At 45.5% G+C, this 17,827-nt stretch overlaps 1 protein-coding gene across 1 annotated transcript in view; it reads left to right on the top strand.

Annotated features, from left to right (window-relative positions):
* The window catches only part of LOC134949270 (cytochrome P450 2A6-like), a 93,076-nt gene that overhangs the window by 57,536 nt on the left and 17,713 nt on the right, over positions 1–17,827 (top strand). The window contains exons 7-8 of the mRNA XM_063937763.1: positions 811–998; positions 9,875–10,016. Of these exons, the coding sequence (XP_063793833.1) occupies positions 811–998; positions 9,875–10,016 (330 nt within the window). The remainder of the gene's footprint in view (positions 1–810; positions 999–9,874; positions 10,017–17,827) is intronic.

Genomic DNA, 17,827 nt, shown 5'->3' with positions numbered 1-17,827 from the left:
TTTAATCCTCTAGTCACTGACTCCACAATGCATAATCCATTTATACCATTCATAATCACACACCATCAAATCATTCATAATCACATGAACACACACGCCCCAAACTCACATGCTCTTCTGCTCCTGCAAAGGACATCTTTGGAGTGTGCAATGCATCATGGGATTTTAAGTTTTTTTTACTGCTCAGAGTCTGAGCAGTAGAAATGAAACTACAAATCACATCACATGGGGCAATCATTGGTTAAAAGAGGGAGATATTGGCTGAAGGAGGTGTGGGTGGTGCGGGTATGATGCTCCGGATGATATCGCCCCCTTCTGCTGGCCCTGCCACGGAGCCCAGGGCACACACCTTGCTCTCCCTGCCATAGTTGTGCTATGCCCCTTTTCGCAGTTGGCCGTGCCTTTGGTGCTCAATGAACAAGGCCCCCGCACCATATCTTACCTCAGGTAGGGAAGCCACTAGACCCATATTCTCTGTAAAGCACTGCGGAATATGTGTGCGCTATATAAATAACTGGTAATAATAATAATAATAATAATATTAGTGCCCCACAAGTCTTGTTTTTTGCTCTTAACGTTTCTCACCACTTCTTTTGATGAACTAGATTTTTCATTCATCCTTCAGTACTACTGCTATACAATACAGACCATACCCCTTTTTTAACCATTTGCCTAACTCCTCATTTAGCCTATCCCTCTCTGTAACTCTGTCTCTAAATGAAATTATAAGGCCTCCCTTTAACGTTTTATTTAAAGGAGATCATATGTAGATCATAGATTATACATTTGCTGTCATTTTAATATATACAGATAAATTGCATGAGGAAATTGATCGGGTGATTGGCCAAATACGACAACCTAGAGTGGAAGATAGGAACCAGATGCCATACATGAATGCTGTTTTACATGAGATTCAGAGGATTTCAAATGTCTTTCCAATGGGTGTTTTTCGATGCACCACCAGGGACGTGAACTTCCGTGGGTTCTGTATTCCCAAGGTAAACTCCAGCAGCTATTAAACCTGTGTAACACATTTTGTGCTATTCCTACATATGCACTGCTTCTAAAAAAAAATATACATATTACATAGAAAATTGCATATTTCATAAAAGCACACTTTACTATAGTTACAGTACACCCAAAACATAACCTATGCGTACATTAGAACATAATACATGATGTACAGCATATAATGTAGCACCCTGGAGGGTGGGAGGTACCAACCTGATGCGGTACATCCCGCCACACATCACGCCGACACTAATCGCATATGTAATAACATGTGATTAGTATTGCGAAGGACAGCTATTGTGATCAGAGCTGTCCTTCATCATGCACTGCAGCTTCTGGACTTCTGCAGGGGATGCTGGGAAGGTTCAGTTATGGAAACCTCTCCACATAGGCTTTTACAGGGTAATGCCAGCAAAAATTGGCGTCACCCTGCGCGGCGTAGACCCGGCGGTTGGAGGTAAGTACATTCGAAAATGTGGTAAAAAGCAAAAAAGGGGTTATTGACGCATTTTCATTTTAGTACATCCTGCCCCCTGTACCATTCATCACACACTATATTAATTAAACATAACTAAGGATAACAATAGTGCACTAAATTTCACTGTGTGTGATTGGAAAATGGAAATTGAAGGCAGGGGGAACTGGGCATGAAGATAGACACCTAAACAATGAAAAGAGGAAAGATATGAAAAAGTTTCTCAGTCAGCTACGGGTCACCCTGCAGCAGTCTTGACATAACATTTAAATGTGATTTACTGTAGTTTAAATTTGCATCAATAGCAATATAGATTATTTTTAAAATATATACTTCTGTATAACATACTTATAGATTTTATTTTAAAGTTATAGTTTTGCTTAAAAATTGCAATTGTTGTGAGAGTTGTTGCTTTGTCACATTGACGCTATATTAGTCCATGTCTGTGTGTGTGTGTGTGTGTTACACATGGGGGTGGTGTGAGTGTTTATCAGCCATTTTACTACTGGGGGCTCCCACAACTTTGTTGCCACTGGGCCCCCACTATCCTTAATCCAGCCCTGGGCGGGATTAAGGGCGGGATTTAAAAATAAATACAGGGTGATTCAAAAGTCGCAGTACACCCTTTTGTTTCAACATTACTTTAATTCTCTAATCTTTTGTCTCAACCATCTTCAGTTACCTGTGAAAAAGTGTTGTAACTTTTAAACCATAACTTCTATTTCAAATGTAATAGGGTCTGAGTCTGCTGAGGTCCGGTTTCTCAGCCGATATTGCCTGTATTTTTAAAGCGGCAATCATTAACAAGGCAGAACCAGGTTTTCACTCCACTCCCTACCTCAGAGAGCAACACATGATCTAATTATTATTAGAGATGAGCGGGTTCGGTTCATCAAGATCTGGACCCCCCCGAACTTCACGTATTTTACACGGGTCCGAGGCAGCCTTGGATCTTCCCACCTTGCTCGGCTAACCCGAACGAGGCTGAATGTCATCATCCCACTGTCGGATTCTCGCGAGATTCGTGTTCCATATAAAGAACCGCGCATCGCCGGCATTTTTCACTCGTGCATTGGAGATTGAGCGGAGAGGACGTGGCTACGGTCTCTGCCTGAAAAGCTCAATATCTGTGCTCAGTGTGCAGCAAATATCTGTGCTCAGTGTGCTGCATTGTGGTGACCACCAGTATATTATAGTAGTACAGTACAGTAGGCCATTGCTGTATCTTGCAGCTCCGTGTCAGACTCCGTTCTAGACAGTATCCTGATTCCTGATCAGTGCTCAATATCTGCTGCATTGTTGTGTGACCAGTACATACTATATAGTAGTACAGTGCAGCATTTTAGTGACCACCAGTATATAGTTGCACAGTACAGTAGGCCATTGCTGTATCTTGCAGCTCCGTGTCAGACTCCGTTCTAGACAGTATCCTGATTCCTGATCAGTGCTCAATATCTGCTGCATTGTTGTGTGACCAGTATATACTATATAGTAGTACAGTGCAGCATTTTGGTGACCACCAGTATATAGTTGTACAGTACAGTAGGCCATTGCTGTATCTTGCAGCTCTGTGTCACTTCAAGTATCCATATCTGTGCTGCATTGTTGTGAGCAGTATATAGTAGTACAGTGCAGCATTTTGGTGACCACCAGTATATATAGTAGTACAGTACAATAGGCCATTGCTGTATCTTGCAGCTCCATGTCACTTCAAGTATCCTGCATTGTGCTGCATTGTTGTGAGCAGTATATAGTAGTACAGTGCAGCATTTTGGTGACCACCAGTATATATAGTAGTACAGTACAGTAGCCCATTGCTGTATTTTGCAGCTCCGTGTCACTTCAAGTTTCCTGAACAGTGCTCAATATCACTGGTCAGTGTGATGGCAGAGCAAAATGTTTTGGAGGTAGTGGAGGTGTCTTCCTCTGAGGAGTCTGTACCAGGTACTCAGGATTGCCTTGAGTGGTTTCATCCAATTAGGATGGAGACAGAATGGCTGGATAGCCTAGGAAATAAGATTCCTCAGAGTTCATTAGGGCATACTCTATTAAGTTGCTGGAAAAAAAGCTATGAAGAATGCTCTAGATATGGATCAGTCCATTTCATCTAGGACCCCCTCAGCTCCTGATACACATGTCTTGCAGGCCAACGCGGACATTGATGCCGACACAGGGATCGACACAGAAGTTAGAGGGGGCACTATGATAGATTGGAATATAATATTCAGCAATTTATCAATGCCATTAGGAATGTGTTAGAAATACCTATATAAATAGAGGAAAATTCTTGTATGCTAACTGCAAAATCATTAGTGACATTCCCGGTTTCGGAAGAGTTGAATACCCTATTTGAAAGATCCTGGTTAAACCAGGAAGAGGTTTTTCCCATCCCCAATAAAGTACTTAAGACATGTCCCTTTCCTGAGGAGGATAGAAGGAGATGGGAGATTCCTCCCATAATGGACATTTTGGTGTCCAGGCCATCAGGGGTAATTACATTACCTGTACCAGGCTCGGCCTCGTTAAAGGAGCCGACTGACCGCAAGATAGAAACAACTCTAAAATCCATTTACATGGCTACTGGAGCCGCCCTTAGGCCCACTATTGCATGCACTTGGGTAGCTAGGGCTATGTTAAAATGGTCAGACAATTTAATAGAAGACCTTGATACAATCCATAGGGACGATGTTGTCATGATTCTAGGTCACATAAAGGATTCGGCTAAATTCATGGTGAAAGCCATGAGGGACATTGGGCTGATGAATTCTAGAGCATCCTCCATGGTAGTAGTGGCTCGCAGAGGTCTCTGGATCCGCCAATGGAATGCAGATGCCGAATCCAAGAGGTACCTCCTCTTCGCAGGTGAGACACTGCTTGGGGACACTCTGAATACAAATCCTTCCGCAGCACCACCTGTGAGAAGACGTAACTCTGCTTCTCTGATGCAGTCCCCTTGGGCTACCAGATCGAGAAAATTCGGGAGGGCCTACTTCTGCACGAGGCCAGGCCATAGAAAGAGCAGAAAGTCTGCACCCTCTACAGGTGCACGGGTTCAGAGGTTGGATTCTACTCCCTTAGCATCTTCAGCGTGACGCAGAAAGACTCCCATGTGGGGGTCCACTGGGGGGGGGGGTGATCTCATCTACATCACTACAGGGGAGCCTTAGTGATTCTAATTATATCCAGGGTAATACAAATTATTGCCCAGGGTTACAAACTGGATTCAGGAGCTTCCTCCTGGCTGTTAGTTTAATCAGCCCTGCCAATTGTTAGGACAGTGGGTTTATCCCTGTCATATAAAAAAAAGTTTTTATTTAAAGAGCCATCCTGTCTGACACTGCAGTGCAACTCCTAGATGGGCCAGGTGTTTGTGACGCCCACTTGGGTCGCTTAGCTTAGCCATCCAGCGACCGCCATCCAGTGACCCTGGTGCATCTCTTTTTTTCTTTGCATCATGTGCTGTTTGGGGACTATTTTTTTAAGTGCCATCCTGTCTGACACTGCAGTGCCACTCCTAGATGGGCCAGGTGTTTGTGCCGCCCACTTGGGTCACTTAGCTTAGTCATCCAGCGACCTCGGTGCAAATTTTAGGACTAAAAATAATATTGTGAGGTGTGAGCTGTTCAGAATAGACTGGATATGAGTGGAAATTATGGTTATTGAGGTTAATAATACTATAGGATCAAAATTACCCCCAAATTCTATTCCTTTTTTTGAGGGGTTTTTGAAAAAAAAACCACCCAAATCGAAAACACACCCGAATCCGACAAAAAATTTTAAGGGAGGTTTTGCCAAAACGCATCCAAATCCAAAACACGCCCGCGGAACAGAATCCAAAACCAAAACACAAAACCCGAAAAATTTCCAATGCACATCTCTAATTATTATCATTGTATCAGTGACATTTAACATTTAGCTACCATAGCTGAGCAAATGATATGGATACAGCTCATACTTACTTACTCTCCCAGATCCTGCAGAAGACATATGATTTGGGGGTAATCCCCAGCAGCCCTTGAAGAGTGGGCACCACTCCTATATTAAAGTATAAATAAAGTAATAAAGTAATAAAGTAGGAAGAATGGAAAGATGAATGTAGAGAATCCTGGCATCCTCGGGGCAGGGCTAATGACACATTTCTATGTAAATGCACCATTTTGGCACCACACTTATGCAAATTTGCACGAATTACAGCAAATTTCCAGTGAGAGGGCGAGGCCTAGTGCCGCACTAGCCCGGCACCGTTTCTGTCGCCACCCACCCGTATCTCCTCTCTGGGCTTCTCCATGAGAGGACAAAACTACAGTAAATAAGTATGGTAAAGCAGTAATATGAATGAGAAACCACCAAAGGCTGGTCCTCACTTGCTTCTTCCATTTGATGGCGTATTTCCACTGGATGTAATCATAGGTTGCTCCTCTATCCATTAGTATGTGACTAACAAATTATGAACACAAACTCAAGGCTCATTTTGAAGGTGCCTTTACATTGGGAGTGATGTTAAATTGCAACCTAATAATTATTTGATATGTTCTTTGCTAGTGCTAATTAGGAGATCCTTTTGGTGTGTCAGTATAGCTCTATCTGTGAAACACAAGTAGGAGATTTTACTTGCAGACCCTATCACTCGTACTTTACATCACATTAGTACGAGAGCGGGAATGGGAGCAGGAATTTCCCAGGGCCTAATTCTGTTTTGTAAGTGAAGCAACAAAAAAAGCAACTAACTGTGCACCTAGGCAAAACCATGGGGGTCATTCCGAGTTGTTCGCAGTACGCCTGCGCCAAGTAAATTTGCTCTAAAGTTTGGTATTTTACTCACGGCGTAACAAGGTTTTTTCATCGTTCTGCTGATCGTAGTGTGATTGACAGGAAGTGGGTGTTTCTGGGCGGAAACTGGACGTTTTATGGGAGTGTGCGGAAAAACACAGACGTTTCAGGGGGAAACGCGGGAGTGTCTGGAGAAACGGGGGAGTGGCTGGGTGAACGTTGGGTGTGTTTGTGACGTCAAACCAGGAACGAAAAGGACTGAACTGATCGCAGTGTAGGAGTAAGTCTCAAGCTACTCAGAAACTGCTAAGAAATTTCTATTCGCAATTCTGCTCATCTTTCGTTCGCAATTCTGCTAAGCTAAGATTCACTCCCAGAGGGCGGCGGTTTAGCGTGTGCAAAGCTGCTAAAATCAGCTAACGAGCGAACAACTCGGAATGAGGGCCCATGTTGCACTGCAGGTGGGAGAGATGTAATGTGCAGAGTGATTCAGATTTGGGTGGGGTGTGTCCACACTGAAATGTAAATTGCAGTGTAAAAATAAATCTGTCTAACCTTTGTGGGCTACATGCAATAGCAGCCAGTATTTACCCTGCACAAAAAAACAAATATTAATGTACTTGCTCCCCTTGCATTGCAGCATGGTTTGTTCCAGGTACAAAGTTACTTGCTTTTTTTGCTTTACTTCCAAATCAGAATTAGGCCCTCAGTACAAAGACTAGCATCCATAGTGCTTTCAGGCTGCCAAGTATGTTTTCGGGACACTGAACTAGGGGTTTCCAGGTACCTGCAAACTGCATTGCTTGACTCTTTCTCTTTTTCACCAGTGCCACCAGTGTCATTTATCATAATTAATCCTAATCAGGTTAAAATAAGAATTTACTTACCGATAATTCTATTTCTCGTAGTCCGTAGTGGATGCTGGGAACTCCGTAAGGACCATGGGGAATAGCGGCTCCGCAGGAGACTGGGCACAAAAGTAAAGCTTTAGGACTACCTGGTGTGCACTGGCTCCTCCCCCTATGACCCTCCTCCAAGCCTCAGTTAGGATACTGTGCCCGGACGAGCGTACACAATAAGGAAGGATTTATGAATCCCGGGTAAGACTCATACCAGCCACACCAATCACACCGTACAACCTGTGATCTGAACCCAGTTAACAGCATGATAACAGAGGAGCCTCTGGAAAGATGGCTCACAACAACAATAACCCGATTTAGTTAACAATAACTATGTACAAGTATTGCAGACAATCCGCACTTGGGATGGGCGCCCAGCATCCACTACGGACTACGAGAAATAGAATTATCGGTAAGTAAATTCTTATTTTCTCTGACGTCCTAGTGGATGCTGGGAACTCCGTAAGGACCATGGGGATTATACCAAAGCTCCCAAACGGGCGGGAGAGTGCGGATGACTCTGCAGCACCGAATGAGAGAACTCCAGGTCCTCCTCAGCCAGGGTATCAAATTTGTAGAATTTTGCAAACGTGTTTGCCCCTGACCAAGTAGCTGCTCGGCAAAGTTGTAAAGCCGAGACCTCTCGGGCAGCCGCCCAAGATGAGCCCACCTTCCTTGTGGAGTGGGCATTTACAGATTTTGGCTGTGGCAGGCCTGCCACAGAATGTGCAAGCTGAATTGTACTACAAATCCAACGAGCAATAGTCTGCTTAGAAGCAGGAGCACCCAGCTTGTTGGGTGCATACAGGATAAACAGCGAGTCAGATTTTCTGACTCCAGCCGTCCTGGAAACATATATTTTCAGGGCCCTGACAACGTCCAGCAACTTGGAGTCCTCCAAGTCCCTAGTAGCCGCAGGTACCACAATAGGCTGGTTCAGGTGAAACGCTGAAACCACCTTAGGGAGAAATTGAGGACGAGTCCTCAATTCTGCCCTGTCCGTATGAAAAATCAGGTAAGGCTTTTATAAGATAAAACCGCCAATTCTGACACCGCTCTGAGTGACTCCATCTTGAATTTGAACCTTTGTATGTAAGTGTTCAAGAATTTCAGATTTAAAATAGGTCTCACCGAGCCGTCCGGCTTCGGTACCACAAACAGCGTGGAATAATACCCCTTTCCCTGTTGCAGGAGGGGTACCTTGATTATCACCTGCTGGGAATACAGCTTGTGAATGGCTTCCAATACCGCCTCCTTGTCGGAAGGAGACGTCGGTAAAGCAGACTTTAGGAAACGGCGAGGGGGAGACGTCTCGAATTCCAATTTGTACCCCTGAGATACCACCTGAAGGATCCAAGGGTCCACCTGTGAATGAGCCCACTGCACGCTGAAATTCCTGAGATGGGCCCCCACCGTGCCTGAGTCCGCTAGTGAAGCCCCAGCGTCATGCTGAGGACTTGGCAGAAACGGGAGAGGGCTTCTGTTCCTGGGAACTGGCTGTTTGTTAAATGCTCTATAGTCCGTAATATACTGTCCCTATCTAGGGTATCAATATTTTCAGTCAGGGAATCCGACCACGCCACCCCAGCACTGCACATCCAGGCTGAGGCGATTGCTGGTCGCAGTATAACACCCGTGTGAGTGTATATACATTTTAGGATATTCTCCTGCTTTCTGTCAGCAGGTTCCTTAAGGGCGGCCGTATCAGGAGACGGTAGTGCCACCTGTTTAGACAAACGTGTGAGCGCTGTATCCACCCTAGGGGGTGTTTCCCAACGTGCCCTATCCTCTGGCGGGAAGGGGTATGATGCTAATAACCTTTTAGGAATTATCAGTTTTTTATCGGGGGAAACCCACGCTTCATCACACACTTCATTTAATTCCTCAGATGCAGGAAAAACTACAGGCAGTTTTTTCTCACCAAACATAATACCCTTTTTAGTGGTACTTGTATTATCAGAAATATGTAAAACATTTTTCATAGCCTCAATCATGTAACGTGTGGCCCTACTGGAAGTCACATTCGTCTCTTCATCGTCGACACTGGAGTCAGTATCCGTGTCGGCGTCTGTATCTGCCATCTGAGGTAACAGGCGTTTTAGAGCCCCTGATGGCTTTTGAGACGCCTGGACAGGCACAAGCTGAGTAGCCGGCTGTCTCATGTCATCATTTTTGTCACGTAATTCCTTCCATAAGCTCAGCCACTCAGGTGTCGACTCCCTAGGGGGTGACAACTCCATTACAGGCAATTGCTCCGCCTCCACACCATTTTCCTCCTCATACATGTCGACACAATCGTACCGACACACAGCACACACACAGGGAATGCTCTGATAGAGGACAGGACCCCACTAGCCCTTTGGGGAGACAGAGGGAGAGTATGCCAGCACACACCAGAGCGCTATATATATACAGGGATAACCTTATAGAAGTGTTTTTCCCCTTATAGCTGCTGTTTTATTAATACTGCGCCTAATTAGTGCCCCCCTCTCTTTTTTAACCCTTTCTGTAGTGTAGTAACTGCAGGGGAGAGCCAGGGAGCTTCCCTCCAACGGAGCTGTGAGGAAAAATGGCGCCAGTGTGCGGAGGAGATACGCGGACTTTTTTTCTTATTTGAAGTGACATGAGGATTTCTAGGAGTTATGCCTGAGAATCCTTACAAAATGTATTCCACATAGGTTCTGTATAATAGTAATTCATGTTGTGTTATTTCTTTCAGGGCACAGATGTCATTACCATGTTGACAACAGTCTTACAGGACCCAGCAGAGTTTGAAACTCCCGGAGAATTCAACATTAACCATTTCTTGGATGAGAGTGGCAAATTTAAGAAAATAAATGGATTTCTACCATTTTCTACAGGTCTGAAAAATGATAATAAAAAATGATATTGATAATAGATAGCAATAGATAGTGTCATTGTCACAAATTGTCACAAATTAGCACTCACTTGGACATGCTTGACATGAATGTGACAAAGGGTTAATTAGAAGCAGCTACTTACTTTGGTGTGCCTTAAAATCAATAAAATCCCCATTATGGCGTACACTGCTCCTCACCTCTATGGGGGAATTCAAGTGTTTTGTGTACTGGTGGCCATTAGTGGCCATTAGATGGCGCCAGATGAAGCAATTCAAGTGGTGCTCCGTTCGGGCGTGCACATTACTGTTATGTTGTTCCATCATTTTGATGGGCTGGTAACTATTAGTTTTCCATATTTCTGCTGCCATCACTTTTATTTCAAGAGAATAAATCTTCAAGGAGCCTAATACCCATTTCACATCGCACAAATAACCCGGTATCGACACGGCATATTGCCGTGTCGACACTGGTCAGTGTGCGATGTGAAAGCACTTTCCAAGAATTAGCGGGTCGTCTGACCCGGTAATTCAACCCGGTATAAAAGAAGGATTATACCCGGGTTGAATACCGGGTCAGGTGCAGTGTGATTGGGAGCCGCGTCGATGTGACACGGTTCCCATTCACAGCATAGGAAGAGGCGGTACAGGAGATGAGCTCATCTTCCAGTGCCGCCTCCACCCCCGCCCCTGCTGCTGCTGCACCCCCCCGCTGCTATGGCAACCGACCCGGTATATTGCCGGGTCGGAAAGCCAGCAGTGGGGAGCAAATGCCGGATCCCACCCGGTAAGGACACGTTTCTTTTACCGGGTGGGATCCAGCATTTGCGATCTGAATGCGGTATTAGTTACTACCTGCCTTCTATCACTACCATTAAACATTAGGTCAGTCAAACAAACATTAAGTCAATAATGTAGATCTGTGTAAAAAGCAATTGAGTATCTTTTTCTGATTACTTTTTCAACCAGAGATTCCTAATGAGGCATATTATAGAATATTATTTTACAAGTCACTTACAAGTCACTTACTTACAAGTGACTTACAACTTTATTTACAAATGACTTACAAGTCATTGCAAATCATAACTGTTGTACCCGGCTATTTGGAGGATAAGAGATCAAGATACCTGCAATGGGTGAAGTTTAAAAACTCATACATCCTTGGTGGCTTGGGCAGCGTGACAATTAAAATACATAAATAAAATGGGTGCCACCAACCTTTGTCTGATAGGCCCATGCTGTTAGGCATTGGGTCTGGTCCCCTAGGTGTGGAGCTCCCCTTTTAGAGATAACTGGCCCAATGCTGAATAGCATTAGGTGCTTCCTTTGTCCTGACATTTTTTTCCCAATGGTTGAATGATGACTGTAGCTGTCTTGCAGACCAGAAGAACCTCTATGGTTGATGACGGACAATTAACAGTACCTAAAATCTCCTTGAATTCATCTGGGGGGCAAACTTTCAGCTTTGTGGCTCCGACTATACGTAACTCGCTTTCCCGCCCAATTCAAGAAGTCTCCACTCTAGAATCTTTCAAAAATAGACGCAAGAGTTACCTGTTCACCCAAGCATTTCACTAATGTCCCTTGTTTAGCTTCTTTAGTATTTTGTGATATAAAGGCAAATGTAAAGCACTTTGATCCTATTCGGCATAAAGTGCTATATAAATAACATTATTATTATTATCATCATTATTTATTAATATAATTTATTACAAATAAACATAGTGTCACAAAACAGGCTCTCACTAACTTGCCTAGCCGCGTTCTGTCCCATTTGTCCCGCAGCATCAAGGCTGCACAGGGACAGACTCGCGCTCTCAGAAGTGCTTTCACCGCTGTCCGTGGTGACTGGGTTCATCCTCAATAGCTGCCATCATTGCTGTCAGTACCTGGGCCTCAAAGCACCGACTTTCCCACCTGCAACATTCATGGGAGCAGCCATGTTACTCCGGTCAGCTGACTTGACTGTGGACCAATCGGAATCCTGTCTGCGGTCATGTGACTCAGTTAGCGAATCCAATGCCTGTTCGGCGTATAAAGCTGGTGACTTGGAGATGCACCAGCATCAGTGCTTTGTTGGCCTCTGCCTGTTCAAAGCTCCTGTGGTGACTATCTGTTCCAGCATGCTATTCAAAGACATTAGTTATGCTAGCTGCTCTCACTGACTCTGACTGTAGCTGAGTCTCGACTATTCAGCCTTCCTGCCCTGCTAAGTCACCAGTGCTCAAGTATAAGCCATGTCCCGACTCTTCAGCTACTCAAGTAGCTAGAACACCAGTGCTCAAGCATAAGTCATGTCCTGGCCTTTAAGCTACGCCAGCTACTCAAGTCTCTAGCACACCAGTGCTCAAGTATAAGACGTGTCCTGTCTATTCAGCTACTTCAGTTTCTCAAGTCTCTAGCACACCAGTGCTCAAGTATAAGCCATGTCCTGGCTTTTCAGCTACCTCAGCAATTCGAGGGCTTAATTCACAGCAGCAAATTTGTTATCTAATGGGCATAACCATGTGCACTGCAGGGGGGGTGGGGGGGTGGCAGATATAACATGTGCAGAGAGAGTTAGATTTGGGTGGGGTGTGTTCACAGTGAAATCTAAATTGCAGTGTGAAAAAAAATAGCCAGTGTTTACCCTGCAGAGAAACAAAATAACCCACCCAAATCTAGATCTCCTCTGCACATGTTATATCTGCCTCACCTGCAGTGCACATCGTTTTGCCCATTAGCTAACAAATTTGCTGATGTGATCAGATCTGAATTACCCCCCAAGTATTCAGTACATCAGTGCTCAAGAATAAGCTGTGACCCAGCATCCCAGCTACCCAAGTCTTCAACTATCTGAAATTCTTCAACGTTACACCAAAATCCAAGCAGCAAGTAAATCTCGCCATTCAGCATCGGACATCCACTTCCTCAACTCATCTGTGGACAAGTATCCAGCTGACCTCCTTGCCTTCTTCTTAGAATGCTTGCATATCTGTGTATTATTATTCATTCTTTGCCATAACCCTGTATGTGGAGAAATCCTATTAAACAACCTTGCTCCATTCCTCGGCTCCTGATTGTAATCCCTGATACAAGCTATAGTTCAGGTCTAGCAGTTCGGGTCCAGTTTGGGTTCTGACAGTAAGCACTGACCTAATGTATTTGGCAGGGAACCCAGGGATGCCAACTGATGTATTTCAGATTATGGCAGCTCAGCTTGGACGCCTGGAGGAACCCTAGCGGCAGCTGGTGCATGGTTTACAGGAACTCTCCCAACAACAGGATACATTACAGTCCAAGATTAATGCGGCTACTGTAGCCACCACACCTGGTGGTTTTTCCGCTAATTCAGCGGTAGTTTCTTCATCTTCTACTTCTTCTTCTCCAGCTCCAATCAGATTGCCAATGTTACGTTCTTTGTGCTCCGAATGAAAAGGTATAGGGAAGTAAGTCCTGAGCACAAGAACGTGATGCTGAAATAATGACAAGGTATAATAATAACCCCTAGCAACCTAACTCCGTTGTCTCACCTGCATGGTCCATCTATGCCTGCGAAACTATGTGTTCTTGGGCCCACGGCAGCTGCATTTGAGGGGCGGATTAGGTCTGCCCAACTCCGATGCCCCCCGGTCTTAGTATGAGACAAGGGGGTATATTTACTAAAATTCGTAATTTTCTGAATGAGGTTAAAGTTCAAACACGAATGACATCGAATGTTTGAAATTGCAACTTTTTGAATTTTTAAAGCCTCATTTACTATGCTGTCGTATTCTGTATTTTCGAGTTTTCCGATGTCGATGTCATTCATATTTTCAGGCAGTGTTTTACGGGAGTGAATAGTAAAACACTGCCGACATTAACACAATGAATCTCGGCCGGATCTGTGAGATCCGTGCAGGGCTTCATTGTGCACCTTTAAAAAAAAAAAAATTGTTAAAAATCAAGAAAAAAATTGCGTGGGTCCCCCCTAAACAAAACCAGCCTCCTGGTTCTGAAAATATGGGAAGAAAATTGACAGGGGTTCCCCCATATTTGAACAACCAGCACCGGGATCTGCGCCTAGTCTTGGTGAAAAAAATATGGGGGACAAAAAGTGTAGGGGTCCCCCGTATTTTTTGAACCAGCAGCGGGCTCCACTGGTCAGAGAGATAATGCCACAGCCGGGGGACACTTTTATATAGGTCCCTGCGGCCCTGGCATTAAATCACTAACTAGTCACCCCTGGCCGGGGTACCCTGGAGGAGTGGGGACCCCTTAGATCAAGGGGTCCCCCCCTCCAGCACCCAAGGGCCAGGGGTGAAGCCCGAGACTGTCCCTCCCATCCAAAGGTGGCGGATGGGGGGCTGATAGCCTTGTGAAAAAATAAGAATATTGTTTTTTGTAGCAGTACTGCAAGTCCCAGCAAGCCTCCCCCGCAAGCTGGTACTAGGAGAAACACAAGAACCAGCATGCGGTGGAAAAACGGGCCCGCTGGTACCTGTAGTACTACTACAAAAAAAATACCCAACAAAACACAGAACACACACCGTGACAGTAAAACTTTATTACATACATGCACACCTACATACACACATACTTACCTATGTTCACACGAGGCTCGGTCCACTTCTTCATGTAGAATCCACGGGGTACCTGTGAAAAAAATTATACTCACATAATCCAGTGTAGCTTGTGTTCTCTTTGTAATCCACGTACTTGGCAAAAAAACAAACCGGAAACCCGAACCACGCACTGAAAGGGGTCCCATGTTTACACATGGGACCCCTTTCCCCGACTGCCGGGACTCCCCGTGACTCCTGTCAAAGAGGGTCCCTTCAGCCAATCAAGAAATGCCACGTCGTGGCACACTCCTAATTGGCTATGTGCTCCTGAGCTGTCAGTCAGGCAGTGCATGGCACAGATACAATGTAGCGCATAGGCGCTACATTGTATCCAATGGTGGGAACTTTGCTGTCAGCGGTTGAGGTTACTCGCGGTCAACCGCTGACCGCAAAGTTCCCACCATTGGATACAATGTTGCGCCTATGCGCTACATGGTATCTGCGCCGTGCGCAGCCTGACTGACAGCTCAGGAGCACACAGCCAATCAGGAGAGTGCCACGATGTGGCGCTCCCTGATTGGCTGAAGGGACCCTCTCTGACAGGAGTCACGGTGGGTCCCGGCAGTCGGGGAAAGGGGTCCCATGTGTAAACATGGGACCCCTTTCAGTGCGTGGTTCGGGTTGCCGGTTTGTTTTTTTGCCAAGTACGTGGATTACAAAGAGAACACAAACTACACTGGATTATGTGAGTATAATTTTTTTCACAGGTAACCCGTGGATTCTACATGGAGAAGTGGACCGAGCCTCGTGTGAACATAGGTAAGTATGTGTGTATGTAGGTGTGCATGTATGTAATAAAGTTTTACTGTCACGGTGTGTGTTTTCTGTGTTTTTGTTGGGTATTCATTTTGTAGTAGTACTACAGGTACCAGCAGGCCCGTTTTTCCACCGCATGCTGGTACTTGTGGTTCTCCAAGTACCAGCTTGGGGGGAGGCTTGCTGAGACTTGTAGTACTGCTACAAAAAACAATATTCTTATTTTCTCACAAGGCTATCAGCCCCCCATCCGCCGCCCTTGGATGGGGGGGACAGCCTCGGGCTTCACCCCTGGCCCTTGGGTGGCTGGAGAGGGGGACCCCTTGATTTGAGGGGTCCCCACTCCTCCAGGGTACCCCGGCCAGAGGTGACTAGTTAGTGATTTAATACCAGGGCCGCAGGGACCTATATAAAAGTGTCACCCGGCTGTGGCATTATCTTTCTGACTAGTGGAGCCCGGTGCTGGTTCCAAAAATATGGAGGACCCCTACGCTTTTTGTCCCCCATATTTTTTGCACCAGGACCAGGCATAGAGCCCGGTGCTGGTTGTTCAAATATGTGGGAACCCCTGTCTCCCCCCCCCCCATATTTTTACAACCAGGATCGGCTCAAAGAGCCCGAGGCTGGTTTTGCTTAGGAGGGGGGACCCCACGCATTTTTATTTCTAATTTTAAACACTTTCCCAACCCTTCCCACTGATCTCATGGATCCGTGCATGCCTATCAGAACACGGTAAAAAAAAGCAGGTCTGTTTTAAAACTGCTTTTTTTTACGATTTGTATTTTTCACGGCAGTGTTTGGCTATTGCCGGCAGTGTTTGTGAATTACAATTTTTAGTAAATTACCGAGTTGTATCAAATAACAGGCGTATTTGACCGATGGTGTATTCATTCATATTTTTTTACTTTGACTTCGAAAAAAATACGAATGCCCTCATCACTGCCAAGATTTTAGTTTAGTAAATTCCCGAGATGACACTTTGAAGAAAAAACACCAAATCGGTCAAAACCGGGACCTTAGTAAATATACCCCAAGGCGTAAACGGAGACGGGATGATAACAAGGGGACATCTAACTAAACACAAAACTGAGCTAGGGGCTACTACTGAACTACAAAGTAATCGTATGTGTGGCACGGCCGCCAAAGGAAAAGGAAACCAAGGTACACTATCCAAACCCTACACGGCACCGCCGTATACCAGGTAGGACAGCTATAGCGGAACACCTCCGCAAAAACACCAAGAAACCAAAATAAAAGGAATTCCATGGCCAAGTCCGCAAGGCGCGGCTGAAGGCCGCTACTCACAACACCGGGAACAACCGTAAGCGAACCGGAATCTTCGGATCTCTAACGCAGGTGACAACCGACAGGAAGGCAGGGAGAAGTACAAGGATTGGCTTTCAACACCAGGAGTCAGGACCACCGGAACAAGCTGACTGGACCACAAAACACCGGACATGGAATATTCTCCAGAGCAGGAACAGCTCACAGGAAGCTATCACCAGTGTCTGTGTAATGCACTGAGACAGAATATAACAGGGAGCCCTCCAATAGCTATAGAGAACCTAATTAGTGATGCCGTGCATCTGCCTTGCTGCATGATCCAGAGTTAAACAGGTGTATTTAATATTAACATGGCAACGGGGAATGCGGTCCGCCTGTGGCGTCCCTGTTGCCATGGACCGGCGGCTCCGAGTGCACGGCGTCCTGGCATTTCCAGGGACCCGGCGGCTCAGCGCACATGGGTCTGGGAGCCTCAGTTGTAGGGGCTGACGGGTATTTGAACTTAGGAGGAGCCATGTGTCTCGTGGACATGCGTAATGACAGCAGCAATGAATGCCCGAGGGTGTGACCACGACAACTGGAAATGCCTTAAGTGCTTTTATTAAATAAAAAGTCAAATAACGTACAAAAGAATAATAGAAAGTCACAAGTGATAATTAGGTCCACAATTGGTAAAGACCAGTAACCTGGAATATGGAGGAAAGTTCTGTAAACAATAAATGAAGCTGGGGTTCGCTGGAAGATGAGTAATGAAGCTGGGGTTCGTAGGTAAATGAGAAAAGAAGCTGGAGTGCGCTGGTAACTGAGGAATGAAGGAATGGCGGCGGTGAACATAGAGAACGCCGACTTGCGTCTCAACCTTCAGCTTGGACGGCCGTGGCTGCAGTAGGTGAGGTGACATATGAATGCTAGCAACATAGCTGGGAACCGGGCCTAGGACGTGCATCCAGAGGGGAAAATGGTGTCTCAGTACCCGGATCGTGACACTTAGAACCGGACCTGAAGGTGATGATGAACTTGAATCGAGTAAATAACAGCGCCCAACGTGCCTGCCGAGCATTTAGCTGCTTTGCTGATTCAATATACTGTAGATTCTTGTGGTCAGTGAACACAGTAATGGTATGCTTCGCTCCTTCAAGCCAGTGCCTCCATTTCTCGAAAGCCCATTTAGCTGCCAGCAACTCTCGATTAC

This window comes from Pseudophryne corroboree, chromosome 8 (assembly GCF_028390025.1).
Source record: "Pseudophryne corroboree isolate aPseCor3 chromosome 8, aPseCor3.hap2, whole genome shotgun sequence".
Taxonomy (NCBI): Eukaryota; Metazoa; Chordata; class Amphibia; order Anura; family Myobatrachidae; genus Pseudophryne; species Pseudophryne corroboree.
The sequence above is the reverse complement of the archived record's forward strand: the minus strand, read 5'-3'. Positions and strand labels throughout refer to the sequence as shown.